Here is a 27,797-nt window from a genome sequence, read left to right as displayed (position 1 = left end):
CATTAAGATCAGCTTTGGGTACCAGCTGCTCAAGAAGATTCCAACTTGGTTAGCTGAAATGGCACATCTTACAACGTTTTGGCCAGAACTTCAAATGATAACTTCAGAAAAACCCTACCAAGTCCTCAGAGACTATTTGCAATTATACCAGACAGTAATCTTGAAACTTAACGATCATTTTAGTTTCACAGGATCCCATAGAAAGAACATGGCCCCCATGACAGCTGGAAATAATTCTAGAAGACGACATCCCCTCTCCTAACTAAGTTTGTCCTCAATGTTAGGTACATCTATTAGGGGTTCTTTACAAGTGGTATAAAGGGAGTTTGGGGAAAATTATGTAGGCTCAGGGATCTCTTTAAAAAATAATAATAAAATGGTTGGGATAATAGGTAGATAGTATCAGCTTATTCACATTATTAATACTAGTGAGTAACAGAGTGAATACTTGTGAGCTATTATTTATAGACAATTTACATTGATATAAGTTCTTTTTTTTTCTTTTGTTTTTTTGAGACAGGATTTCTCTTTAGCTTTGGAGCCTGTCTTAGAACTATCTTTGTAGACCAGGCTGGCCTCGAACTCACAGAGATCTGCCTGCCTCTGCCTCCCCAGTGCTGGGATTAAAGGCGTGTGCCTCCACCGCCTGGTGATATAGATTCTTATATATTGATACAAATTCAAATTATATTGGTTATATTAAATATGCTCCTATTTCTTTTAATAATATTGGAGCACCTATGCAAACTTATTTTTGCCATATTGTGTGAATGCATGTTTCTAACTCTGGTTAAGATATTTGCATATTGATGCAATTTTAGGATATATACATCATATATCAGACGCATATATTGCATTGCACATTTCTACCTCTGATCAAGTTTCTTATACATTGTTTACATTTTGAGGTTATTGTCCTCATTTGCTGCACAGTTGTTTAAAGAAAATTTAATATTCTACGAAGAAGCCTAGTCTTTAACCTATATAGGTATTAAGAATTATAGGTCAATAGTCATCCATGTTTGTCATACTTAGACTAATCAGGTTCTTTACATACACAGAGACTGTATTCTGCATAGATAGGTAATCTTCAACCACTTCACAGAACTGTAGAATATGGCATTCAAATAAGTCAAGATTCTGTTGATATGAGACATGATAGCTCCTGGCAGCACCAATCTATTCCTGAGAGAATGTTGAGCTCTGAAGACACTCCACTTGGTCTTGGCAAAACTGGCCTTTGGGCAAAGAACTGCCCATGTCTCAACCACTGACAAAATGCACAATGTCCAAAAATGACAAGCAGGATACAAGAAAATAGACTCCCAATCCTTGCCAAGACATGGTAAAACGGTTTTAAAAATTTTCCTGCCTCTGACAAATGGTCTGTCAGTTATTCTAGGCCTTAGCCAAATTTGGTTGTTCTAACAATGCAAATGAACTTGAGTGATTGCCCAGGTATCTGGTTGACTCTGTCAATACATGAACCTTTAGATAGTTGTTTGATTGTGCTTCCTATTTTCCCAAGTAGTATTATTTCCCTTCTCAGGTCTTCTATGGAGTTGAAGACTATATAGTTGTAGTTACTTCTCTCCGATGACTTAGACAGGCCTTTCTAATAAGACTTAAGACTCCTTAGAATAGGATACGTATTAAAACATTTAGCCTGTGTTTCTTGTTTGATATTGTTTATGCTGGCTGTAATTCTAATTTTTATACTTGATATTTGTTCTTATTGTTTATAGTTTTGTATTATGCTTAGCACTCTTTTATTTTCGACAAAAAGGGGGGTGATATAGGAACTCATTCAGGTCTTTAAGATATCAGGCCACTTTGGGTGTGGTGAATTTTAGTATACATATAGATGTAAAAACTTGCACAGCCTCTTGGCTGCTGAATCTGGTTCCCTATTCTCCACTCCTTCACAGGACTACTGCTCTGTGAGTCTTGCCCTAAATAAATAACCTTTTACTACACTCTATTCTGGGCTATTGTGGGACTATTTTATTATAATCTACAACAGACACGGTCCCTGACAAGCTCTAGAAAGTCATCGTTTAACACACAGTCTTCCAGAGAAAGGTAGGAAAGCTTTGTGATTAGAAGATTTTTGTCTTCAGGAAAGCTAACATCCACAAGTTCTGAGACAATCTAGTTACAGTGGCACTTCCGCCCGGGAAAGGCAGGAGGATCCCTAAGAATTGTGGGAAATGTAGTCCTAGACACGCCCACCGCAGGACACTAAGATAACTTCCGTTGGGGGCGACTGAAAGGGCCAACCTATTCTGTCGCGAATTTGGGGAAATGTAGTCTGTCACAGTCCCATCTTCATTACACTAGGATACCGTCCGTGGCAAGAGGCTTGGAGGGCCGGCACACTCGGTCGGGAATTTTGGGAAATGTAGTCCGGAAATCCTAGGTTCAAAGCTAACTTCCTCTGCAAGAGTCTGTGTCGTACTGGTCCCCTGGGAATTCTGGGAAGTGTGCTCCCGGTGGCCTGTGCGGGAAGAGTCACTTCCGGCCCAGGTGTGTAAGGCCGTGGCCCGCGTTCCTCTCAGAAAGGTGAGCCCCCCCTCTGCTGTCCTCTCCCGCGTCTTCCCGATAGTTTTCAGGCTGACCCGCGCGATAGGCAGCAGGCGTGGATGCTGGGAAGGAAATCCGCCTCAGTAGGGCAGTAGGCGAGTTTGCTGTGAATGAGCCTGCCGGAGCGTGCCGCGCTTGCGTACATTGACTCAGGCCTGGCCGGGGCTGTCAGTCACCGGGATGGAGGGTGTCATGGGCGCCGGGAGCCCCCAGCTGTCTCTCTAGCCACTGTCGGAAATTCACAGTCGTCTCCGTCTGTGCCCCCGTTTTCCCCCCAATATTGGTACCATTCGAAGAGTGAGCTCGTGATTGCTGCAAGGCTCAAGACAGCGGGCGCGCGGTACCAGCTCTTAGCAATTATTTTGCTCTTAGTGCTTTCCAGATTTCGAGGAAGCGCCCCAGTCTCTGGAAGCTCCATGACCCACAGATGGTCTCAGAGCTCCTGCTGTAGGGCCCTTGGCCCCAGCCTGGCCACACCTCACCCCTCTTACCATATCCTTAATGCCTGGGTTTTTCTGTTGCTATTTGATGGGATGTTAAAGCCATTTTAGAATGTGCAAAGGGTGATGTGTATGAATTCGTGATTACTACCCTACATACAGGCACTGTTCAGAGTGAGATGAAGATTGGCATGTGGGCTGTTAAGATCAGTGCCAGCAAGAATAGTCTCATCAATAGCCAACGCGAGGTAGGTGTTAGATATGCACAACCCCAATAAAACTCATTGGGTCACCATGTTGGACTTATTCGGCAATCATTGGTTCTCTATCTGGAACGAGTAGACGTTTATTTGGTCATGTCTCCCCATGAGTATTGTCACACAATTATTGGGATTACTAACAGGAGTATGGCTGAGGGGTTACTTATAGGAGCAGAAATGACTCAAAGGCAGCTGCATCACCAAAGCCCCCTCCAGCATGGTGACAGCTCACAAAGCTGGAAACCCGGAGCACACTGCAGTCTGCAGGCAGGTCAGCCAGTTGCTTCTGTTGTTCTGAATATCTGTCTGCTCAGCTGGTCTCTGCCTTTGGGACTTCTGCGGGTGTGAGCATATTCTAGGCAGCTCAACTTGCTGAGATGTCACTAAATATTCCTTACTGCTTATAAATGATTGGGAAAGGCAAGGTCTAGTGAACCTGGTCAGTGTCTGAGACTTCGTGAAGCTTTGGAGTTGTTCACTTCCTGAATTTCATTGAGTTTCCCAGTATCATGGAATGTTTTGTCTCCCCTTAGAACACCCGCCATCTAAGGAGGTTCCCTGTAGGATGGGAAGTCTATCTTGGAAGACTTTGCTAAACAACATGCTTATAATGCTGCCCCTTATTGGGGGATTTTAGGTAGGGGCTCTACCACAGAGCCCGGCCATAACTCTTCATTGGTGGATCCTTGGCAGAGGCTCTACCACTGAGCCCACACCCCAGCCCCTCACTGGGGGATTCTAGGCAGGGGCTCTACCACTGAGGCACACCCCAGCCCCTCACTGGGAGATTCTAGGCAGGGGCTTTACCACTGAGCCACACCCGAGCCCCTCACTGGGTATTCTAGGCAGGGGCTCTACCACTGAGTTACACCCCAGCCCCTCACTGGGTGATTCTAGGCATGAGTCCTTCCATTGAGGCACACCCCATTCCCTCACTGGGGGATTCTAGGTAGGGACTATACCACCTAGACATGCTCTAATCTCTCAGGTTAGATGCAAGGTCAGTTCTGTGATGACTCTTCTGGACACTCATGGGGACAGAGAGGCTTAATTTCTTACAGTACCTGTCCAGTGCTGGTGCGCAGAATTTCAGCAGCCCTTAACACTGAATGACAACACCCTAACAACCCTCTTGCAGAAGGCAGATTTGAAATGTAGAAGGTTAATGAACGTAGCTATGGTTACTTCATGAGTACACATGTTAGCACCACACACCTTGGAAAGAATGACATAGTTATTAGCGAGTGTGTAATGACAGAAGCACATGTCAGAGGACAGCTTGTGGGAACCAGTTCTCTCCTTTCATGTGGGTCCTGAAGATTAATATCAGGTCATCAGGCTTGGCAGCAAGTACCCTTACCTGCTGCACCATTACAGCCCGCACCAACCTCTGAACACAGGAAATTTGTCCTTGATGCTGCTTGCTTGGAGCCAAAACCCTTTTTGGCCACGTTTCCCAGGATGGGAGTGAACATCTGGGGGATGCCTGGTATGAAGTAAGAACACCTGGGAAGGCTGTCCCTGCCTGCAGCCTAGGGTGGGACATCCTGGGGGTAGCTGGAATGTGACTTGATTTGCAGCATGTGTGTGCCTTCCTCTGGAGGCAAGGGGCACCTGGATCTCACCTGGCCAAGCTCGTATTTTCCCTCTCTCATGGCGTCTATCATCCTGTCCTGTCTTCTCAGGTCTGTACCATTTCCTAGAAAAAAGGAGGAGAAAATGGCCCAATTGCAGGTGAGTTGATTTTCAACTGTGCTGTTCATGCTCTGTCTTAGAGTTTGAGTTGCTCTGAGAGGTACCATGACCCCTGCTTTTATAAAGAAAAACATTCAATTTGTGATGGCTTACAGCTCAGATTATTATGGTGGTAGCATCCAGGCAGCTGTGTTTCTGCAGAAGGAGATGAGAGTTCTACATCTTGATCCACAGGTAACAGGAGACTGTGTGCCATACTGGCCTTAACTTGAGACCTCAGAACTTGCCTCCACAGTGATACACTTCCTCCAATGCCTTCTTCAACAGGGCCACACTCCTAATAATTCTACTCCCTATGGGCCAAGCATTCAAACACACAAGTCTATGAACAGTATAAAAGGGAATAGAAATTTAAAAATTAGTCACATCATTATCTTGCTTACAATGTCCCCATGGCCATTTAAAGCCACATCCCTAGCTCCGTTTGCTGTGCTGTAGCGTGGAACCTGCATGTTTTCTGATAACAGTGGTGTGCATTCTAACTCTTGAGTGGATTGCATTGAGTTGTTCGCCACCCACAAACTCGGAAATCCCTGAGGCTCCCACAGTTTGATGTCTCTTTGTCCTTTTCCCTGTGGAGAGCCTTGGCTCACAAGACTGCTCTGAGGCTGGCCGTGTGGTCCAGAGAGCGACACACACCTGGCATTGGTCGACGTTTGTCCCTGGTACCACCCAGTGATGAAATGAACATGAGCCGCGGTCTGAGAGACCTGTCACTCCGAGCCTTCTAGAGACTCAAAGCTGTGGTTCTGTATGTACATATATACATGCACACATATGCACGTGCACATAGCATATACATCAGTGCATCTGTATACCTTATCCCGTAGGTGACAGCTGAGAAAGTTTATTGTGTTTTTCTTTTGGTTTTCAAATTTATTTTAAGATTTATATATTTTTATTTTGCCTATGAGTGACTTTCCTGTATGTACAGCTGTGAGGCATGTCTTCCCAAAGGAAGAGAAAGAGGGCGTCAGATCCCCTGGACCTGGAGTTATAGATGATTGTGAGCTGCCACGTGGGTGCTGGAAACCAAGCCTCTGTCTGTCCCCTGTAAGAGCAACCAGTGCTCTTAACCACAGCACCTCTAGGCTCTTCTATCAGGGTCTCTGATACTCTGGGGCGTGGGGACGGATGGCGAGATTTCACCATTTATGTATTGAATATATTGAACGTGAAAGTCCTCAGCAGTGCAGGGCGTGGTCGCTGTCCATCCATCGTCTCATTCACAGGCCTGAAGGACCAAGTGAGCCTGGGCTCCTTCATGCTGTTCCGTGAGGATGGGGGAGCCATGTTCATTCAGGATGTTGTGTGTGCTGGGGCCTTTGTCTTCTAGGTGAAGATAGCCAGCCTTGTTTAGTGTAAAGTCAGAGGACAGTGCAGAGCAGGGCAGAGGAGGCGAGGGCAGAGCTCTCCATCTGTGGCCAACAAGCTGCGCAGAAAGTCCTGTGGAGCAGGTACAGGCTTGAACAGGTCTGCAGTATAAACATCTAAGAATTCTCTATAAAGAGCCAGATAACAAAGCAATAACGCAAAATGTTTGCAATGTAAAAGGAAGTGAGAACAATCGTGTCTGCACGGTGACATTCTAGAAGAGGAAATAGAGTGAGCGAGGGACAGTGAGGTGGCTCAGTGGTAAGGGAGCTTGCTGCGAAGGCTGATGGCTGAGTTAGATCTGTGGGAACCACAGATTAGGAAAGAACTGACTCCTCAGAGTTTTTATCTGACCTCCACACATGCACCATGGCCTGCATGAGCTCCGTACACACAAACGGACACACACCACACCACACAGATAAATTAAAAATAACATTTAAAAAAATATTTATTATGTGACAAAAGAATAATTTTTACTAAATTGACTTAATTAGTGAACTTCAAGTCAGTATATACTATTTTATGAAGCAATGTGGAAGGGGCTGGGGAGATGGCTCAGCAGATATGAACACTTGCCACACAATCGCGAGGACCTGAGTTCAATCCTTGGAATCTGTGTAAAACACCAGATGTGGTGGTGCCCAACTATAATCCCGCTATGGAGGACACGGGAGAACCAGCTGGAGGCTGGCAGCCTTGCTAGCCTGGAATACACAGTACTGCAGAAACAGCAAGAGAGATGGCCCTGCTCTGTGTTTCTGCAAGGTTGAAGGACCGGGCCAACTCCTGAAAGTTCTCCAGATACATGTTGTGCCACATGCACAGGTGTGGGCAAAATGCACATGCATTCTCACATTTGTGCATGCGCATGAGCCTGTATCCAAACATGTACACAAGCACACACAAATAGGAGGATTTCTTTGCAGCCCTCATGGCGGGTGGGCTGAGCAGACGGAAGGCAGGCAGAGACAGGTACTTCCAGCTGAGAGGCTCTGAGTCCCACAAGGTCTCCCTCCACATCTCAGCCTCACCTCTTCTGTAGTTATAACCTGCATGTTTTGCTGTCCCAGGAGATGGTGACGTTCAGGGATGTGGCTGTGGTCTTCAGCGAGGAGGAGCTGGGGCTGCTGGACGCTGCCCAGAGGAAGCTGTACCGTGATGTGATGCTGGAGACCTTCAGGATGCTGCTCTCAGTGGGTGAGGATGGGGTCTGGGTTTCCCGGATGAGCGACTGGGACCAGCTGCAGGGAGCCTGGGAACTGCTGGAGTTGTTTTCTGGGCTTGGTTGTCTAACTGGAAACACAGGTTTCTCATGGCTCCGTCCACCTGTCCTTTGAGCTGTGTATGGGAGTCCTGCTTGGTTTTATTAACGACACAAGCTAGAGTCGTCTGGGAAGAGGAGCCTCACTTGAGAAAATGCTTCTGCCAGGTTGGCGTGTGGCCAAGTCTGTGTGGGATTTTTTTGATTGATTATTGCTAAGATTGTGGCCCAGCCCACTGTGGGTGGTGCTTGCTCTACCAAGTGCCTCTGAGCTTTGTAAGGAGCAAGCCAGTAAGTAGCACCCTCCATGGCCTCTGCTCCAGCTCCTGTCTCCAGCCCCTGCCATGAGTCCTGCCTTGCACCATGAAGAGCTTCAAGCTACAAGACGAAATAAAACCTTTCTCCCCCAGTGCCTTTTGTCATAGTGTGTACAGGAAGTAGAGTAGGACAGTGGGGACAGAGGGCCTCTGCATTGGTTTCCATAAAACCATTTACAATGTGCTTCTAGCTAGTTTTCTTTTATAGGCTGTGTGGTAGTCCCTATTTATTATTCCATTTCACTGGGAGGTATGTTTAAAATATATTCAGTGTGTGTATGTGTGTGTACGTGCGTGTACCTGTGTGCACATGGACCATGTTTTGGACAGGTGCAAACAAAAGCCAGAGAGGGCTTCAAATTTCCTAGAACTGAAGTTAGTGGTGGTTGTGAGCTGCTGTGTGTAGGTGCTGGGAACCAATCCTTGGCTCTCTGGAAGAGTAGCCAGTGCTTTTAACCTCTGAGCCATCTTTCCAGCTTGAGAGTCTTGTTCTTCCCTCCCTCCATCCCTCCCTCCATCCCTCCCTCCATCCCTCCCTCCCTCTATCCCTCCCTCCCTCCATTCCTACCTTCCTTTGGTTTTTTTGTTTTTTTGACTCAGTGTCTATATCCTAGGCCAGACTCTTCTCAAACTTACTATATAGCTAAGGGTGGCCTTGAAACTGCTCTGCCTGCCTCTACTTCCCACTCTTTTTATCTAGTATTTATAAAGTAGATATCATCAAACTTTTGATTTTCTTTTTTTTTCTTTTCTTTCTTTTTTCCCTCCACTAGCACACCAGCCGTTCACACCAGGCCTGATAGCCCAGCTGGAGAATGAAGAGGAGCTCTGCATGGTGGAGGCCCAAGGAGGTGAGATCTCAGGTGGGGAAGATGCTGCTGGGCCAGTGGGCAGGATTGCTTTCTCTGACATGGGCAGGGCATAGCATTTCTCTCCTTAACTCTCCACTGGTCCCCGCTTCACAAATAGTATAATGGCTTTTAAAGTGCTTCGAGCAGGGCCGCTGAGAAGGCTCCTTGAGTAAGGGTGCTAGTCCCAAGCAGAGTTCCTTCCCTAGACCCTTTGTGTTGTCAGGGGGAGTAAGCTGACTCCCTCAGGTTGTTCTCTGACCTCCACAGTCATACCATTGGTGGAGCGAACACATATACACACATACAGAAAGAGAGGCCACACTCACTTATACTCATATTCATGCTTCTAAAGACAAAAACATTTTTCCACATTGGGAATATCCGCTTTTGTTTTTTCTACCTAACAACCCATGATAAAGCACTAGAACTTTTGAACACTGCCACATTTGATACCCAGATTTTTTAAGAAAACACAGGTCTTTTTTTTGTTTTGTTTTTGGGTTGTTCTTTTTTCTTGTTGTTTATTTTGTTTTGTTTTTCTTTTGGAGACAGGGTAGCTCTGGCTAATCAGGAACTTACTTTGTAAAGCAGGCTGGCTTTGAACTCACAGAGATCTGCCTATCTCTACCTCCTGAGTGCTGGGATTAAAGGTTGCTCCACTACTGCCAGTGGAAAATCCAGATCTTAGGCACCCACAGAGCCTTGATTTTGTTTCTCCTGTGTGTCAAGTGTTTTGTCAGTCTCCACAGAAGCAGTGAGGCCTGTTTGTCTCCTGATGTGAGCCATGTGTTACACACCAGTGTCTCTCAGTAAGGTGTTCACTTGTGTGTTTGTCTGGATTCTCATCCTTATAGGAAGCCAGGGTGGACGTGCTGTGGAGAATGATGAAGACATGGAGTTAAGCTCCCTTTGTCCCAGAGAGCTCTCCTCCTGTCAGACCTGGCCACCGGGTGCAGGCTTGTTACCCAGGGATCAGGATCCCATGAAAAGATGTCTAAAGAGCAACACTGAGTCTCAGAACCAGAGAGATTCTTCCTTCCTGGTGTGCGCAGGGAGGCTGGTTCAGATTTCTGAGGATGGGAACTACGTGTTGCCTCCTGTAGATGATGACTCTGCCTCTCTGAGAAGTCAAGAGTTTCCTTCACTGAGAGCCCAGCAGTCTTGGCAGGAATCACATCTCAGTGGGTCGTGTAATCGCCAATGGAAAGGTCAGCGAATGCCCACGAGAAATCATTTCCATGGATGTGACAGCATCAATTGGTTCTCATACCACAGTGACAGTGAGGGGTTACACAGAAAGGGGGAAAGCTATAGTTTCCATGACCTCAGAGAAGAGACCATGAAGGTATCTTCACTTAAGAAGGACTTCATTAAATTAGGGCTGGTGCCCTGCCCATGTAGTAAGTTAAGAAAAGTCTGTGGCCATGGTGACAGCAATGAGCCCGGCTCTCACACACATCAGCAGTTCAACTCAAGAGCGAAGCCCTGTCCATGCAGTTCACATGGAGAGGGCTCTCAGGACAGGTCAGCTCTTTACATCCATCAGAGTGTGGAAACAGGAGATGAAGGTACGGCTGAGAGTTCTCTTCTGTGGTCCCCTCTGAGACTGTGTACAGAGCAAATGCTGTGCCAGGGCAGTGAGAATGCCCATCATGCCTCCCCTCTCAACCCTTGTGGATGTGTCCACCCGGGCGACACCTCCCAGAAGAGCGGCATCCCTGAGAAAGCTTTGCCTTGTTGTTTACACTATAATAGTAATTTTAGGGTCCACACTAGGGAAGAGCCCAACAAGTATGAGGAGAATGGGAATGTTTCTAGTCAGAGTTTGTATCTTCAAGCTAATCAGGATATCCACACTGAAGAGAAACTATATCCAGGTGTGGAGTGTAGAAAAGATTTCACACATTGCTCAAATTTTAACACTGAGCACAGAGTTCACATGGAAGAGCCTGTCTATAACTCTGAGTGTGGTGACCACTTCAGTCTGCCCCCACATTTCCAGGACTTTTCAGCAGTGTATCCCAGGGAACAACCACATAAACATTTATGCAATACAAGCTTTGATCAAAAATTGTGTATTCCAAGCCATCAACAACTTGACATCATTGAGAAACCTACTTATAAAGAGAGTGGGAATGGGTCTAACTGGAGTTCCAGCCCCCAAGATCAGCAGAAACCTAAGCCACACAAATGCAACACCTGTGGGAAATGCTTCAGTGACAGATGGGTTCTTACCATTCACCAGAGAGTCCACACAGGAGAGAAACCATATCAATGTAAGGAGTGTGGGAAGTGCTTCAGCCAGAGTGCCTACCTACACTCTCACCGGAGAGTTCACACTGGAGAGAAACCATACAAGTGTGAGGAGTGTGGGAAGGCCTTCAGTCGGAGTTTCTACCTGCAAGGCCATCAGAGAAGTCACACTGGGGAGAAACCATACAAGTGTGAGGAGTGTGGGAAGAGCTTCAGTCGAAATTCCTACCTGCAAGACCACCAGAAAGTTCACACTGGGGAAAAACCATACAAGTGTGAGCAGTGTGGGAAGGGCTTCAGTCGGAGTTCAAACCTTCAAGGTCACCGGAGAGTTCATACAGGAGAGAAACCATACAAGTGTGAGGAGTGTGGGAAGGGCTTCAGATGGAACTGTAATCTTCAAATTCATCAGCGGGTTCACACAGGAGAAAAACCCTATAAATGTGGAAAATGTGGCAAAGGCTTCAGTAAGGCCTCAACTCTCCTGGTCCACGAGAGAGTCCACATGGGAGAGAAGCCTTACCAGTGTCTTGAGTGTGGGAAGGCCTACAATAGGTATTCCAATCTCCAGATACATCATAGAATCCATACTGGGGAGAAGCCGTTTAAATGTGAGGTGTGTGGGAAAGGTTTCACCCAGAAGTCAAATCTTCAATCTCATCAGCTTGTCCATACGGGAAGGAAACCCTACAAGTGTGACACATGTGGTAAGGGATTCAGTAGAAATTCAGGTCTTCTGATGCATCAAAAAGTCCATAGCAGTGATAGTTTCTATAGGAGGGAAGAGTATAGGAATAGTTCCCATCCTGAGAACCTATGCAGAGATGAAGGCCTTTCAAATACTGTTCTGTTTTGTTAATATAAAGTAGTGTTTGTACCTAACATGTATGCCAGTGGTTGCTGGGAAACAACACAGAATAGAGATTCATCAAGTGTTTGCCAACATCTCAATAAGCTCTTGGAGAGGATCAAAGAACTTCTTCCGAATGTAAGCAGGAAATAGCAAAAGTTTGATTATATGTGGAAGTTTCGTTTCTCAGAGCCAATTGGTCCCAAATATCTGGACCAGAAGCTGCTTCCCAAATTACCATGCAGAGGCTTAATATTACTCGCAAATGTTGGATTAATAACTCAGGTTTATTATTAGCTATCTCTTCCAGTTTAAGTTAACTGATATTCCTTAATTATGCATTGGCATGTGGTGGTCTGTTCTCAATATGGCGCACCCATCTTGCTCTCTCTTGTGTTTACCTGAGTCTCCTGAACCTGCCTATTTTTATCCCTTATCATCCGTAGTTTAGTTGGCCCAGCTATACTTTCTGCCTGGTTACTGGCCAGTCAGCCTTTCATTAAACCAGCTTGTGTGACAAATCTTTACAGTGTGCAAGATGATTATTCCACAGCATTTCTTCCTCTTGTCCAATTAAAAAGTAAGTTTTGATTATACAAAATTGATTTTATTATTTAGTTACAAGAAATAGAAATCATCCCTTTTATATAGCACATATTAGATCCCATTTGGGTCTGCCGGGCCCTCTAGTACAATATAGTGATGAAATTCATTAACTTGGTTGAAAAGTACTAGAACCCTCAGAGTCATAAGAAAAACAGCATGTCAATAGCAAGAGTTTGAAAAAAGATTTTTCTATCACTTGGTATCAATACAAGAAAATTATAAGGCAGTGTAAAGTTTTTTATACAGTTAAACTCCATTACCTGCAGGAAGAAACCCAAAGGGTACTCAATGAAATGATCTTTGGCTGGTCAATGTGTTTCATTTGGCAGAATTTGGAATGTTAAAATATGTCCACTATATCATAGGTACATATTCAGGATTTTAGTGGGCCACTGCATTGAGTTCTGAAAAGGATGATTCTATAGTCACAGAGTTGTTAGAATTTATGGCCCTCATGGGTATACCTGTACAGAGTAAGACCGACAGTGCTACAGCGTGTATCTCTAGTAAAATGATAGAGTACAGATATACCATCACAATCACCTGACAAGCAGTTATAAACAGATCAAATTGAACTCTTAAAAAATAGGCTTAGTAGACATAAAGGAGCAATTATGATCCCCAGGAAAATGATTGAATAATTCTTTATTAACTTTAAATTATCTAAATGCTAATGAGAAAGGAGTTCTTTGGAGAGGCATTTGATAATAGAAAATAATATTGAATTAAATCAACCTTTATACTTTAAAGATGTGTTGACCTCAGAATGGAAACAAAGATAATTGTTATGTTGGGGAAGTGGTTTTGCTTTTGTTCCCACGGGAACAAAAATTGATAAAGATTAGATTTGAATAAGAGAGACTTCTTCATTAGAAGTGGTTCATTAATAGTTTTGCATGACTAATCTCAATTAACTTAGACAAACAGCTAATGCTTTGCATATGATCAGTTATAACTTGTCAAAAGGAGCCTTTCCAGAGGTAGGGTTGGGGCAGGGTTTTTTTGTTTGGTTTGGTTTTGCTTTTTTAGTCTTTTCACAAGAATGAAGGCATTCAGCTAAGTAATCTGAAGACTTGGAAATATGAGACATCTGAAGAAAAAGAACAAAGAATCAAGAATAAATAATCCCAAGAAAAAGTAAATTAGCTTATTAGTACATCATTATCAAACAGGATAAATTTTCATAAATCTTCCCAAATGGTTGTTTCTGCTGTTCTTTACAGACATATAATGCAAATGTTTTTTTTTTTTTTTTGTAAAACTTAAAACTGGCTTTGGAGTTGGTAACCCTAAGTATGATTATTAAAGTAAACCCAAAATCTGTGTTTCATGTCAGAAAAGCTACCTATTGGACAAAAGAGAAACAAAAATTACAGTACTATTATATTCCCACTAATCATATAACCCTTTAGTTTTTCACTTTTTAATGTTTTTCAAAGGTTTATTATCTCAATTTATAATATTGATATATATGTATTTTAAAGTTTTTGTCATGATATTAATGGTCATATAGAGTATTAACTAATTCTAGAAAAGAGCTTCATCTAGTTTCTTGGACATGATTTTGAGTTTGATTCTATTATGTAACTAGGAATTATGATTTTGTACTCTGGATATACCTAATGAATTATGGTCCTTTAACAACTTTGACATCTGCTGCTTGTTAGATTTACAATGTACCAGTTTTCTGTAGTGAACCATGACCAATCATGCCTAAGCACAACCTTTGGAGTCTCTAAAAGGAAGATGGGGTCCCACAATAATTCTACCTGGATTGTGGTAATGCTACCAGACTGACACACACCATCCAAAGATTGACTTTGTATTACAAATGGCTCAGGACAGTTTCAACTGAGAACCCATCCTCATAGACTACCCTAGCTAGGACTTGAGATAAGCCCTACACATTCCCATTATGCAGAGACTGAACCACAAATGATTCAGGTACCTCTTCCAGGACTTGGTAAATATTCCTATTTATTTAGGGTCCCCTAAAGATGCCATCACTCCCAGACAGCAGGAAGTAATTTAAGAACATGAAACTCACATTCCCAAGTAGTGTGGCAGATGGTTTTTGGTCAGTGGGCAATGGATATTTGTCATTGTTTAAGGGATTTGGTTACAAGTGGTTACTGGTAATGATCAGGAAAAAAACTGAACAAAGGAGGTTAGATTCAGGGTTTTTGTTCTAAAAAGAGAAAGGGAGGATATAGAAATATGAGGATAAAGGGTACATAATTGAATGTACTCTGAAAAAAGGGGATATAGCTGTAATAGGACAATAGAGAATTAAACCTACTATAAACCAAAAAAAGCAACTACTAGTCGTAAGTATTTTACATTGTACTGGATTTTTGTATATTGATAACAAATTTGAGGTTATTTTTGTTAGAACATACTATTCATACATATCACTCTGGTTTAAGATTGTACCTATACTGTTCTTTAACGATGTAATACAAAATTCTAGTCTTTTAAAGTTATTATTACATACTATGAAAATAAAGTAATGCAGGTAAATAGTCACCTATTACAATGGAACTTGTATTCATCTTAGGTTGTTTTCAAGATCAATTATATTTTAGATAGGTGATCTTCAAATACTTCAGAGATCTGCAGAATATGGTATTTATGATGTTTTAATAACATAGATTCTCTCTTTTTAATGACAATGAGAAATATCTGTTTCTGGCAGCACCAATGTACTTCAGAAAAGACAAGCATTGAGGATACTGCATATGGAGTTTACTTTCTTTGTGGTGAAAGTTAGCCACTGGTGAAGAAACTGCCCTTGTGTCAACTGCTGACAGTTATGTCCAAATTGGATAGGCAGGACACAGAAGAAAACAGCTGTTCAACTTTGCGAAGACAAAGTGGAACAGCCCTTCACAATTATCCTGCTCCACAGAAAAGTATGTTAGATATGCTAGACTTATAGGCCGAAGATAAATGCTGCAACGTTATAGAGGAACCTTGTGTGACTGTCCAGGCAGCCTGCTGTTTCTGTCATTTCTCACAGGTTTTAGAAGTTGCTTGCTTGCACTTCCTGTTTACTCAGGTAATATTTCCTTTGAAGATCTCTGATGGAGTTGAAGACTAGAAACTCACAAAGGAATGTTAAGATGTATAAAGTTTAGAGATATAAGAAGATAGCTTTGGGTAGGTAATACAAATTAGGATGAAAGGTAAATTAGTTATAATTCTTTGGACTCACCAAGATTGGATAAATAATGGAGTATTTCCTCTCAATTTGTCAAATGCAAATGGACTGTACATTGTTAATGTACTTCTTGATGCTCTATATTGTGTATAGTTGTTGGCCTTATTGTATATAGTTTTTTATGTTAGTTATAACCTTTGCTTTTTATTTAGATAAAAGGGGGAAATGTTTGATATTTTGTGTTCTGACAATAAATCTTGCCTGGAAATTAGAGGGTGGAGCTAGCCACTAGTTAACAAATAACCATAGAGGTCTGTACAGATAGGAGACAGGAGTGATAAGGCTGAGTGGGAAGAGAGGAGGTGATTAGGGATTGGACACAGGATCTCAGCCCTTTTGACCAGAGAATTCAGAGAGGCAAGAAGTCGCTGGTGGCTGCTGCCCTGCTTCTGATTTTTCAATTTTTACCCCAATATCTGATTCTGGGCTTTTATTGAGAAGAGTAATTAGGATCACACTTCACAGGACTGGCAGGCAGAGAGAATAAATAGGAGAACCTTGGGAAGGGAGGAAGGAGCAAGAAAAGGTGCTACCCACCCACTTATACAGCTAGACATAAAATCAGAAGAAAAGAAAAGATGTAGAAAAATAGAGAAAGGTAAGGCAAAAAGTAGACAGATAATTTTAAAAAAAGCTGACAAGAAACAAGCTAAGACTAGGCATTTATAAGTAATAATAAGCATGTGTTAATTTGGGACCAGGGTGGTGGGCCCCCAAAGGAGCCCAAATAGTATAACAACTAACTACAAGCACCCATGTTAGATGGATCACAATGTTTTTGTAAGTCGTTTCAGGGTACCTGACACCTTTGTTGCTGTGTGGTGTTGGGTTCACACAATTCTGTGGCAAGAAGACTCAGACAAGAATGAATTTAGCCTTTCACAGCTGCAGGGTAATACCTCTAAGGACTGAAGCACTTTTCCTTTTCTCAGGACATTTTTATTTTTCTCCATATTTAAGCTTTAACCAGTTGATTTCCATAAGCTCAAAACAACCTGAATGAAGTTTTCAAACATAGAATGCCACGAGCAAATTCTCAATTCATAAAGTACCACAGTTTTCCAGGTTTCTCAAACCAAGTTTTGCATAGGCTTGGTATTCTTGGGAAACTCCCAGACAAGATTCAAATAGAGGAAGAAGAGAAACAGCTGGTATCTGCTAAACAAAAGATTTATTAGCGCTAAGTGCTAAACTAACATTCTGGAGCCCAGTCGTAATGCGGTCACATGGCTTCCTCAGCACTACACTCACATGGTAAAGATACAGTCAAGAACGTGAATACACACTATTTAAAATGATTAGGTTTTTTTTTTTATAACTTGGTTTTCTTCTTTCTGTATTCCAAGTTCCTCTATATGATAACATCTTAGACTGTGTGGATGGTAGCTCTGTAGAATTTGTTTGCGTTTACTTGAGTGTCACGTTTGAAAAGTTTTCATTTTCTAAGATTAAAAAGGAGGTGAAGGTTGGAGATTGAAGGTGAATAGCGATTGGTAGAACTGATTCGGAGTAAATTCAAAGCCAACTTCCTTTGCACTAGCCTGTGTTCCCTGGGATTCTGGGAAGTGTGCTTCTGGTGGCCTGTGCAGGAAGAGAAACTTCCAGCCAGAGTGTGCGAGGCTGTGGCCTGCATGTCTCTCAGAAAGGTGAGCCCTTCCTCTGCTGTCTCCTCGCATCTTCCCGCGTCTTCCCCATAGTTTTCAGGTTATCCTGGGCGATAGGCAGCAGGCGTGGATGCTGGGAAGGAAATCCGCCTCAGAAGGGCAGTAGGCGAGTTTGCTGTGAATGAGCCTGCTGGAGTGTGCTGTGCTTGCACACATTGACTAGGCATGGCCGGGGCTGTCAGTCACCAGGATGGAGGGTGTTGTGGATGCCGGGAGCCCCAAGCCATCTCTCACTACTGTATATAGAGTTGTATATACCCACCCACCTACAAATGAACGAATGTATACAACTGTCTATAATGGGTCTGATGCCCTTTTTTGGCATATGTGCAGATTGAGCACTCATATCTAAAAAAGTACATAAATAAAATTAAAAAAAAAGATATCCCCATATGCTAAGTTAGATGGTCCATTATTGAGATTCTGTTTCCAGGGTATTCTGGTTTGTGGCAAGTTGGTAATTAAAACCAACTATCAAATCAATAAACCAAATACATCGCTTTAAAAGATTACAGATTGGGGCTAGTCAAGGTGACACATGCCTTTTATGTCAACACTTAGAACATGAATCATGATTGAGAGAAATTGGGGTTCACCTCTTGGTTTCTATGGTAAACTAATGTGGCTGCTGGGATTAAAGGTGTATGTTATTGCTGTGTGGTCTAAAAGGCTGGCCAGTGTGAGATTGGTTTACTTTTCTGATCCTCAGGCAAGTTTTATTAAAATACAAGTGAAATGCCACTGTGTTCCCCTTTTCATCTAAAACAAAAAAGAAAACTTTAACATAAGAAGAGCTACATATAATAAGTACAATAACCATATACAATTTATACTAGCAGTAAATGTGTAGGAGGAGGGACTGCTTGTTCGTCCTGGCAGCGCGACTAGCTTAGCCCCAAAATAACCACACAGAAACCTTATTAATTAAGTCTCTGGTGGCCCATTAGCTCTAGCTTATTATTGGCTAACTCTTACATCTTAATTTAATCCATTTCTATTAATCTATGTATAGGTACGAGGCAGTGGCTTACCAGGTAAAATTTCCAGCATCTGTATCCAGCAGATCTATGTTATTTCTCTGACTCCACCCTTCTTTTCCCCAGCATTCGGTTCCATCTTCCCTGCCTATCTACGTCTGACCTATCAACAGACCATGGCTGTTTCTTTATTCATTAATGGTAATCATAGTACAAATGCATCAATAATGTCTAGTTCATTTACATTTGACAAATTCAAGAAGAATACTCCATTTTATCCTATCTTGGTGAGTCTAAAGTCTTGTACCTAATTATACTTTCTATCACAACTTGCATTACTATTCAAAACTGTTTTTTTTTGATATCTCTCAACTTTACATACTTTATATTTCTTTAACGAATTTCTTTTCTGAGTCTCACAAACAAGGGAGACTGTGTCTTCATAGCCTTCATCTACCTCAGAGACCCAAGAAGGAAATATTTCCTGAGTAAACAGGAAGTGCATGCAAGTGAAAAATGTGAGTGATGACAAAGAGCTGGCTTCGGACAGTCACCCAAAGTTCCTTTGCAATGCTGAGGCGGCTGTCTTTGGCCTACAGACCACAGACCTAGCATATCTGACACACTTTCTGTGAAGCAGGATATTTTGTGTTCTGCTTGTCTAATTAGGACAGGATACTGTCAACAGTTGAGGCAGGGCTTTTTTTTTCTTTTCTTTTTTTTGCCCAGTGGCTTGCTTTTGCCCCAAAGAAAAGAAATTCCATGTGGAGTTTCTTTGATGCCTATGATCTTCTCTGAAGTAGTTTTGTGCTGCCAGCCAGGAAGAGACATGTTTCATTCTTATAAAAGAAGAAGAACCTAGGTTATTAAAACATCTTAAATACCATATTCTATAGATCTCTGAAATATTTGAAGATGACCTGTCTTTCTTAGTTATATTTTTGACTTTGAAAACATGCCTAATGTGACTACAAGTTTGATTATACTGGGTGATTAACTACTAGTCTATATTTCCTTATGATGTGGGTGTCTTTCTGTCTATGTGTTGCTTTCATTGGTTAATGAATAAAAAACTGGCTTGGCCTGATAAAGTCAAACAGAATTTAGGTAGATGGGGAAAACTAAATGGCATTCTGGAGGAAAGGAGGCAGAGTCAGAGAGCTGCTATGGACCGCCGGAGACAGATGCCGGGAATTTTACCCGGTAAGCCACTGCCACATGGTGATATACAGATTAATGGAGATGGGTTAAATTAATATAAGAGTTATCCAATAAGTAGCTAGAGCTAATGGACCAAACAGTGATTTAAATAAGATGGTTTCTGTGTGATTATTTCGGTTCTGGGCAGCCAGAACAACAAGTGTTTCCTTGCAGCATCCTTATTGTCCTAAACAGTTGGTAATAGTAATATTTAAGGACTAGAAATTTGCATTAATTGTTAAATGAGCTGCATAGATATAATACCTTGAACAAAATTAGAAATGTATGTACAGTATGTTTTAACAAAATTAGTCTCAAATCTGTATCAGCATACAAGATTGTATATAATATACAAAAGCCCAGTCCAATGTAAAACATTTAAAATTAGTGGTTGCTTTAAATGTAGATTAAATAATCTACCATTCAATCTTATCTATATCCTCTCTTTTTCTTTTCAGAGTAGATTCAATAATCTACCCTTTTATCCTATCATATTTATATCCCCATATTTTTTTCTTTTCAAAACAAGAACCTTGAATTTAATTTACTTTGCTTAGCTTTTTTTTTCCTGACCATTGTCCATAACAACTTGTAATCAACATACTAAACAGAGATAAACATCCATGATCCATTTTTATGGGAATGTGGGGGTAGTTTTCTAGGCTACTTCTGATTGGGGGCACTGGTAATCTTATGGGAACCCTCATTGGAATCTTATGGGATCATCTCAGCCAACAGTCTTGAAGCTGCTCTGGATGTAGAACTCAGAAGAAATTGCAACAGTGGTGCTCTAAAATTTTGAATCATCTGGACCATATTCTACAATCAGAGATATTTCAAGGGGTCTTCCATAAGCAAACCCTATTTTTCTTAACCCAGAGTGAATCCACAGCCTCTCACTTTGTAGGAAAGAAAAGAAAACCTCTTCTCTGTAGTAACATATCTTTTGACTTAAATTTTGAAGTCAAGGCTTTTCCAAAATATGTAGGTTAGATTAATCCAGCAGCATTAATAATCAAATGTCTTTTAGCAGCTGTTGCTCCTTTAGCCATCACACAATTCAAAGACAACACAATAACATACAGTATCCAGATTCTTTGTATATTTTCCATCTTTACATGGAAGCTAACCTGGGGCAGATGGGAGCTGAAAGTGCTGGTTTTTCTCCTGAACTAAGGTGGCGAAGTTTGGGTTCCAATTCCTAGAACTGGAATACCAATCCCAACTCTGGCCTTGGCTGGTGGCTAAAAAGCCTCAGGAAAATGTCTTTTTCATAAATTTGTGCCACAAATGAAGCACAATTAATAAGAATTCAGAGAGAGAAGTTGGGGTTCAATGTCTGAAAAACAGGATAGCCAGTCACTGGCTCTATCCTTGACCTCAGCTTAAAAATAGTGATCCTGCCTCCAGGAATCTTGGAATGAGAGTGTGTCTGAGAACTGTTTCCTCCATTTTACAATCCTCTCTAAGGCTTAGATTAAAGGCGCACCACTGGGATTAAAGGCATGTACTGCCCCATTGCTATGGCAAACTAGTGTGACTACTGGGATTAAGGGTATGTGTTATCGATGCATGGTTTGTAAGACTGGCCAGTGTGTGGCTGTTTTACTTTTCTGATACTCAGGCAAGTTTTATTTATTTATTAAAATACAAGTGAAATGCAGAAACAGGCAAACAGATCTCTGTTTGGTTTATGTGGTGAGTTCCAGGCCATCCATAGTGAGACCTTGTCTCACTCATAATGAAACCTTGTATCAATAAATGAATAAATAAAACCTATATGTCTATCTGTCTGTCTATGTAAAGTTAAAAGCAAGAGACGAGTATATGCTGTCTGAAAGAACTTCACTTTAGATACAAGGACAGAGTAAATCTGAAAGTTTAGCTGGGCAGTGGTGGCAAATGCCTTTAATCCCAGCACTTTAGAGGCTGAGGTAGGAGGATCTCTGAGTTTGAGGCTAGCTCAGCCTACAGAGCAAGTTCCAGACCAGGCTCCAAAGTTACACAAGCTACACTGTAGTGATGCAGGAGCTGCGGGAAGGCTCCCGCATGGCTAGTTTAGCCCCACCTAAAAGAATACATGGAAACTGTATTCTTTTAAAAACTGCTTGGCCTATTAGCTCTAGCCTCTTACTGGCTAGCTCTCACATTTTGATTAACCCATTTCTATTAATGTGTGTAGCACGAGGTGGTGGCATACCAGGAAAGATTTAGCATGTCTGACCTGGCTAAATTGCGTCTGCCTCACTTCCCTTCTTCCCAGCATTCTGTTCTGTCTACTCTACCCACCTATGTTCTGACCTATCAGGCCAAGCAGTTTCTTTATTAATTAACCAATGAAAGCAACAGATAGACAGATGACCCTCCTCCATCATTTCCCCCTTTTCTGTTTAAACAAAAAAGGCTTTCACTTTAACATAGTAAAATTACATATAACAATAGTTATCAAGCAAGATTTACAGTTACAATATTTATATCTATTTTATCTTTTATCATAACTAAGAAAAACTATAACTATCCATTCTTCAACTCCCTCAAAGACTCCAAAAGGATATAATATTACCTAAGCAAACAAGAAATTAGCAACTTCTTATTGTATGTATGTATATATATACACGTATATATATATAATATTTCTACACACAAACCTGCTCAATTTGTGTAATGTTACTTGCCAGTTAAATTTCCCCAATTTATATGCCCTAGAACCTCCCAAGTTCCCTACTGCTAGGACAGAATCACGAGCAAATGGCTAGGAGGTGCCCAAAAAACTGTCTAGAATCTCAGCCAATGCTCTGACTGCTGAGCCATCTCTCTAGCTCCAACTGTGTGTGTGGTGGTTTGAAATAAAATGGCCCCCAAAGGGAGTGACACTATTAGGAGGTATGGCCTTGTTGGAGGAAGTGTGTCACTGTGGAGGTAGGCCTGGGGTTTTAGTCTCATTTATGTTCAAGCCATGCCCTGTTCAAGACAGACCACTTCCTGTTGTCTGTGGATCAGGTGTAAGAACTTTCAGCCCCTTCTCTAGCACTGTGTCTGCCTGTATGGCTGCCCTGCTTCCCACCATGACGATAATGGACTAAACCTCTGAATTGTAAGTGAGCCACCACAAGTAAATGCTTTCGTTTGGTCTTGGTGTCTCTTCACAGCAATAGAAACCCGAACTGTGATAGTGTTTATTCCTATCAATTGTTTCTTTATTGTCTTTTTAAAAGGATCATTTGTGTACATATCGAGTTTGGGTCGTGTGTGTGTGTGCCTCTGCATCAGATGTCCTTTGTCATTCTCGTTCTCGTTCCTTTGAAGCAGGCATGTTCCCTCAACCCGTGGCTTGCATTTTGTAGGCTAGGCTTGGAGACAGAGGTTCCAGCAATTCTCCTGCCTCTGCAGACTTTGTACACATATGGTATGCATAAATGCTGTCTGATGCCCTCTCCATGCCTTTGCAGGCACTGTACATACATGATGCACATGAATACTAGCAGGCATAACATCCAGTGGCATAAAATAATAAACTGAATAAAATAACTTTAAACTAAAAAAATATATTTATGTATGTGAGTGTTTCGTCTGCATGCATGTGTACTACATGTGTGCCTCTTAGCTATGGAGGTCAAAAGAGGATGTGGATCCTCTGGAACTAGAGTTACAGGTGTTTGTGAACCACGATCTGTGTACTGGGAATTGAACCCAGGTCCTCTGCAGCAGCAAAACGTGCTCTTGACCATTGACCTCTCCAGCAGCCCTAAAATAACTTCCTTAAATGCTGGGAAAATGGCTTAGTAGTGGAGTACTTGCCTATCATGTGTGAGGGTCTGGGTTCAGTCCCTACACTGAGATGGATGGATGGATGGATGGATGGATGGATGGATGGATGGATGGATGGGTGGGTGGATGGATGGATGGATGGAGAGAATTTGTATGCATCTTGTTTGATGTTCCTCTCTGAGCTTCTTCTGACCTCGATTGAGATGCTTTGGATGCGGATATTCTAAGGATAATTGTCCGATGGTTAAAGCATCTGTCCATGAACACTGGAAAACAAGCAAACTAAACCACGCCCAGCTAAGCAGGAGTGTGTGTGCTGTTCCAGGAAAGCACAGACTTCAAGATCGTGACTGTGGACCTCACTGAGGAGGAACAACAGTCACCTGGCACAATCCCCAGGTAGCCATGAAGATTGATTAACCACTACAAGAATATCCATATCTCCCCAACTCACTGCTGTGTTTATTGGAGGTTTGGGCATGAAAGCCCAACATGTATAGTTTGTCCCCGTTACCTGTCTACTTACCGTGAATAAGTATAACAAGGAACAGATCTGTAGCATTTGGATTTCGGAGTCATCTGCCTCCCTTGTCACACAAACTCTTTAGCTGTCCCCAGGTTATTAGGTCACTGCTTGCTCCAAAGGCCTGTTGTTTCCCAGAGGCATCTCAGCAGCTGAAGCATGGGAGAGAGTCCTCTTGGTTGTGCTGGATTCTTATCAGATTTGATGGGATCAACAATCTTCTTTCCCGTGGAAATGGAAGCATTACCTTGCCCCTAACTTAACACTTTCCCTGCTTTTACATGGGTGGACCTAATTCAGCAGTTTTTCCCATAATCCAATGACTTTCAGCAGCTGCTTTCCCTGTTTCACTAACATTAAAAATTTTAAAATTAAAAGTTAATAAAGTATTATGTATTCTATCTCTGGGGGTCCTTATATCCTTCTGTTTAATAGATATCTTCCTTAGAGTGTGATTAGATTTTTCTTCTAATCTGTATGTTTTGTAGCTTAATTTGTTTATTTACTTTAAATCAGAAACAGTTAAGATAATCTCTTTTTATTTTTTCAGGAGATATCCGTAATCTCCAGTAGAATAAATCTTTCTGTACTGCATTAGACATTCTTTCTGAGGTATCTGTATCAGAAGCAGCCAATAGAATCTCATCCTTTAATGATAGATAAGAGCCTGAGGAAATTGTTTACATTACCACTTCCAGTGGTTGAGCTACAAAATAATGACACAAACCTGGGCTATTTGTCATTTTTTAAAGGAAGTACTTTCACTGATGTCTTCACAAACTGGGATTATTATAATTAGGCCCTGTAAAGGCACATTTTTCTCCATCCTATTCTTGTAAAGGGATTCCAGTCTAAAGAGATTCCATAGGCTGAATTGTCTTATTAATAGCTCTTAGATCAGTGAATATTTTTTACTTTTCCATTTTTTTTAAATTACAAATACAGGAAACTTACAAAGACTAGTAGTTTCATTGATGTGCTTAGCATCTGTTCTTTAGTTAAGGGCCATTATTTTACCCACATAGGCTTTAATCTCCTTTTCTGACCTCAGGTTCTATGTATTCAATCCACTTCACATTTTTGCTCCACCTAAGATAAGATTTCAGTGTCTAAAAACTGAGTGGAGACCTCTTGCATAGGCCAATTGAGATTTTAAGAATTTTGAAAAGTTACAAATATATCAGTTTTAGCTTTTAATAGGCCTGATTCTCAATGCCATTTACTTATAATTTTAGCTTTCATAAATAACAGTTTACCAAAACACTTTTTTGTATTTTAAATTTTTTTTATTGTATAATTGGAGCTGCTTTATCTTTAAGATATGGAACAACAATAATTGAGAAATTCTAAAACCAGCTTCTATCTGCATAGTCTTTAATACAAAACACCTGCCAATCCCTGAGCATGAAATCTAGCCAATCTGGGCTTGTCCAACCTCAGGTGGATCAAAATCTGACCAATTCCCTCCTTGAAAAATCTTCTCCAGGAAAAACTCTGCTCCTAAGAAGCTCCTCAGCCTGTTCATTTTGCAGCTGTCCTCCTCCACCCCGCAGACATTGTGGGGAGCGCGGGGCCCCTTTGTTCCCTCCTGCCCAGCTAGCTTACACCCAAAATAATCACACAGAAACTGTATTCATTTACATACTGCCTGGCCCACTATTTCTAGCCTCTTATTGGCTAACTCTCACATATTAGTTTAACCCATCTCCTTTAATGTGTATCACCACTTGACTGTGGCTTACCAGCATGAGTCTAACCAGCGTCCGTTTTGGGCAAGAGAACCATAGTGTCTGCTACACTGTCCTTCCCAGCATACAGTTCTGTCTACTCCACCTACCTAAGTGCTGCCCTATCAAAAGGCCAAGGCAGTTTCTTTATTCAACCAATGAAAGCAACACAAAGACAGAAGAACCTCCTACACCAGGCAGAGGCAGCGACCCTCTTGGATACCTCCTTCCCAAATTAATCTTTTTCTTGAGAGGGTTTTGGGTGAAGATCTTCTATTGCTGGCAATGGAGCAGAGTCTCCCTTAGTCAGGCAGAACTGAAGAAGGAATGGATACCTCTGCTGGGAAAGTCCTTAGGGGAAAGGAGCACAGCCTAGCTGTACTGGGTCTCTCTGGGAGGAGCAGGTATGCTGCATCCTGGGGGGAGGCCAACTTCAGGTATAGCCTGACTCCCGACAAGTCTGGATACCTTTCTCATCATGGCCAAATGTATGCAGGCACCTCCCTTCACAGCTGTGGGTATCCCCTTCCTCTGGAGCTCTAACACTTGAAATAATGCATCCTTGAGGATCATTGAGGGAGTTAAAGACTAAATAGTTAAAGTCATAGTTTTCCTTTGTTATGATAGAAAGTAAATTAGGTATAAAACTTTGGGGTCACTATGTTGGGATGGGTGGTGGAGTGTTTTCTCTGAATCTGCTAAATACAAATAGATTGAATATTGTAAATGTAATTCTTACTTGATAACTTTTTAATGTAGTTTTACTATGTTAAAGTTAAAACGTTTTGTTTTTATTTGGACAAAATGGCAAGATATTGTGAAATATTTATTAAGATGTGTTACTTTTGTTTATGCTGTGGAAAATTTGATTTAAAGATTGTTACATTCTTTTCTGGTTGCATATGTTTAGTGAAGCTGTGTTACTTTCCCTGTCTAAAACATTTGAAGATCTAATCAAGAGCTGAATGACCAGTAACAAGGCAGGAGAAAGATTAGGAGGGACTGGCAGGCAGACAGAATAAATAAAAGGAGAAATCTGGGTATAGAGGAAGGAGCAAGAAAATTAGGGTCCAGCCACCCAGCTGCACAGCCAGACATGGAATAAGAAGGGGAAAATATACAGACATAGAGAAAAGTAAAAGTATAGAGGCAAAAGGTAGACAAGTTAATTTAAGAAAAACTGGTTAGAAATAGGCCAAGGTAAGACAGGGCATTTATAATTAATAGTAAGAATCACCTGGTGAAAATACACACTCGAGCACACACATACATACACTCTTTTAAGCTGTTAACTTGTTTCTTTTGTATAACTTGGTTTTATTCCTCTTCTCTCTGTATTCCAAGTTCCTCCATGCTCTTTTCATAGGATAACTCCTATTTCAGTATCATGAGTCCCCCAGAGACCACCAGGAGTCCTAGTTCATATGCAAAGGCAAACGGCCTTTATTGCAAGCTTGAGCTTGGACTCTAGTCTGTTCTGTCAGAGTGGCTGGATCAGGGAGAGCATTGAGCTCAGCCATGGCATGGTTTGTAAGGATCAAAGGATGGGGTGGGGTAGAGGAATTCTGGATTCAGATAGGGTTTGAACTCCTGACAGGGCAGTAGTGAGGTAACAGAAGTCTTCTCAAACTCGGATTGATACTAGTGTTGCTACAAGGAAGTTGGGAAACTATATACAAGATAGGTAAGGTATCCTTCATGTTTGGAGCATCTAGTCCTTGTTTGCCTCAATGCTGATTGGTTCCCTGCAGGGTACAGTCTGTGGTTTTTCCTGTTTATTGTAAGGGTGAGGCCTAGTCTCATTATTGCTATTCTGCAGCCCGTTGTCACTGCACTAATATTAAGTTAGATCTCTTCAATAACTTCTTAAACAGGATGGATGATAACTCTGTTCAGTTTCCTTTGTTTGAGTTTACTTGAGTGTCATGTTTGAATAGTTTTCCCTTTCCAAGATTACAAAGGGGGTGAAGGTTGGAAGCTGAAGGTGATTCAGACTAAGAACCCCCAAACTCATGCTATGCCCAAAGTCCAGATCCCTGGAATATCACCATAAGACTGAATCTGATGCCAAAGCAAGAGTCTTTACTGTGAGGTAGCATGGGCCTCGCTGTAGGCGAGGAGAAGGAAGAGGGAAAAGGAGGAGGAGGCAACAGTAGTGGCAGCAG

The 27,797-nt window shown here is 41.9% G+C and overlaps 1 protein-coding gene across 4 annotated transcripts; it reads left to right on the top strand.

Moving 5' to 3' along the window:
• Window positions 1-2,447: 2,447 nt before the first annotated feature.
• On the top strand, window positions 2,448-13,878 carry LOC142859224 (zinc finger protein 112-like). Of its 4 annotated transcripts, none has more exons than XM_075989567.1 (6): window positions 2,480-2,562; window positions 3,186-3,271; window positions 4,969-5,017; window positions 7,486-7,612; window positions 8,767-8,844; window positions 9,699-13,878. In XM_075989567.1, exons 3-6 carry the CDS (start codon window positions 5,003-5,005, stop codon window positions 11,954-11,956), a joined length of 2,478 nt encoding a protein of 825 aa, XP_075845682.1. In that variant the 5' UTR covers window positions 2,480-2,562; window positions 3,186-3,271; window positions 4,969-5,002; the 3' UTR covers window positions 11,957-13,878. The 4 variants fall into 4 exon arrangements, with proteins under 4 accessions (XP_075845681.1, XP_075845682.1, XP_075845679.1 ...); XM_075989565.1 differs by having other exon boundaries at window positions 2,502-2,562; window positions 8,767-8,856; XM_075989566.1 differs by lacking the exon at window positions 3,186-3,271 and having other exon boundaries at window positions 2,448-2,562.
• Window positions 13,879-27,797: the final 13,919 nt, after the last annotated feature.

Source organism: Microtus pennsylvanicus, chromosome 1 (assembly GCF_037038515.1).
Source record: "Microtus pennsylvanicus isolate mMicPen1 chromosome 1, mMicPen1.hap1, whole genome shotgun sequence".
Classification (NCBI taxonomy): domain Eukaryota; kingdom Metazoa; phylum Chordata; class Mammalia; order Rodentia; family Cricetidae; genus Microtus; species Microtus pennsylvanicus.
Note: the sequence above shows the minus strand (reverse complement) of the source record. Positions and strands in the feature narration are given on the sequence as shown.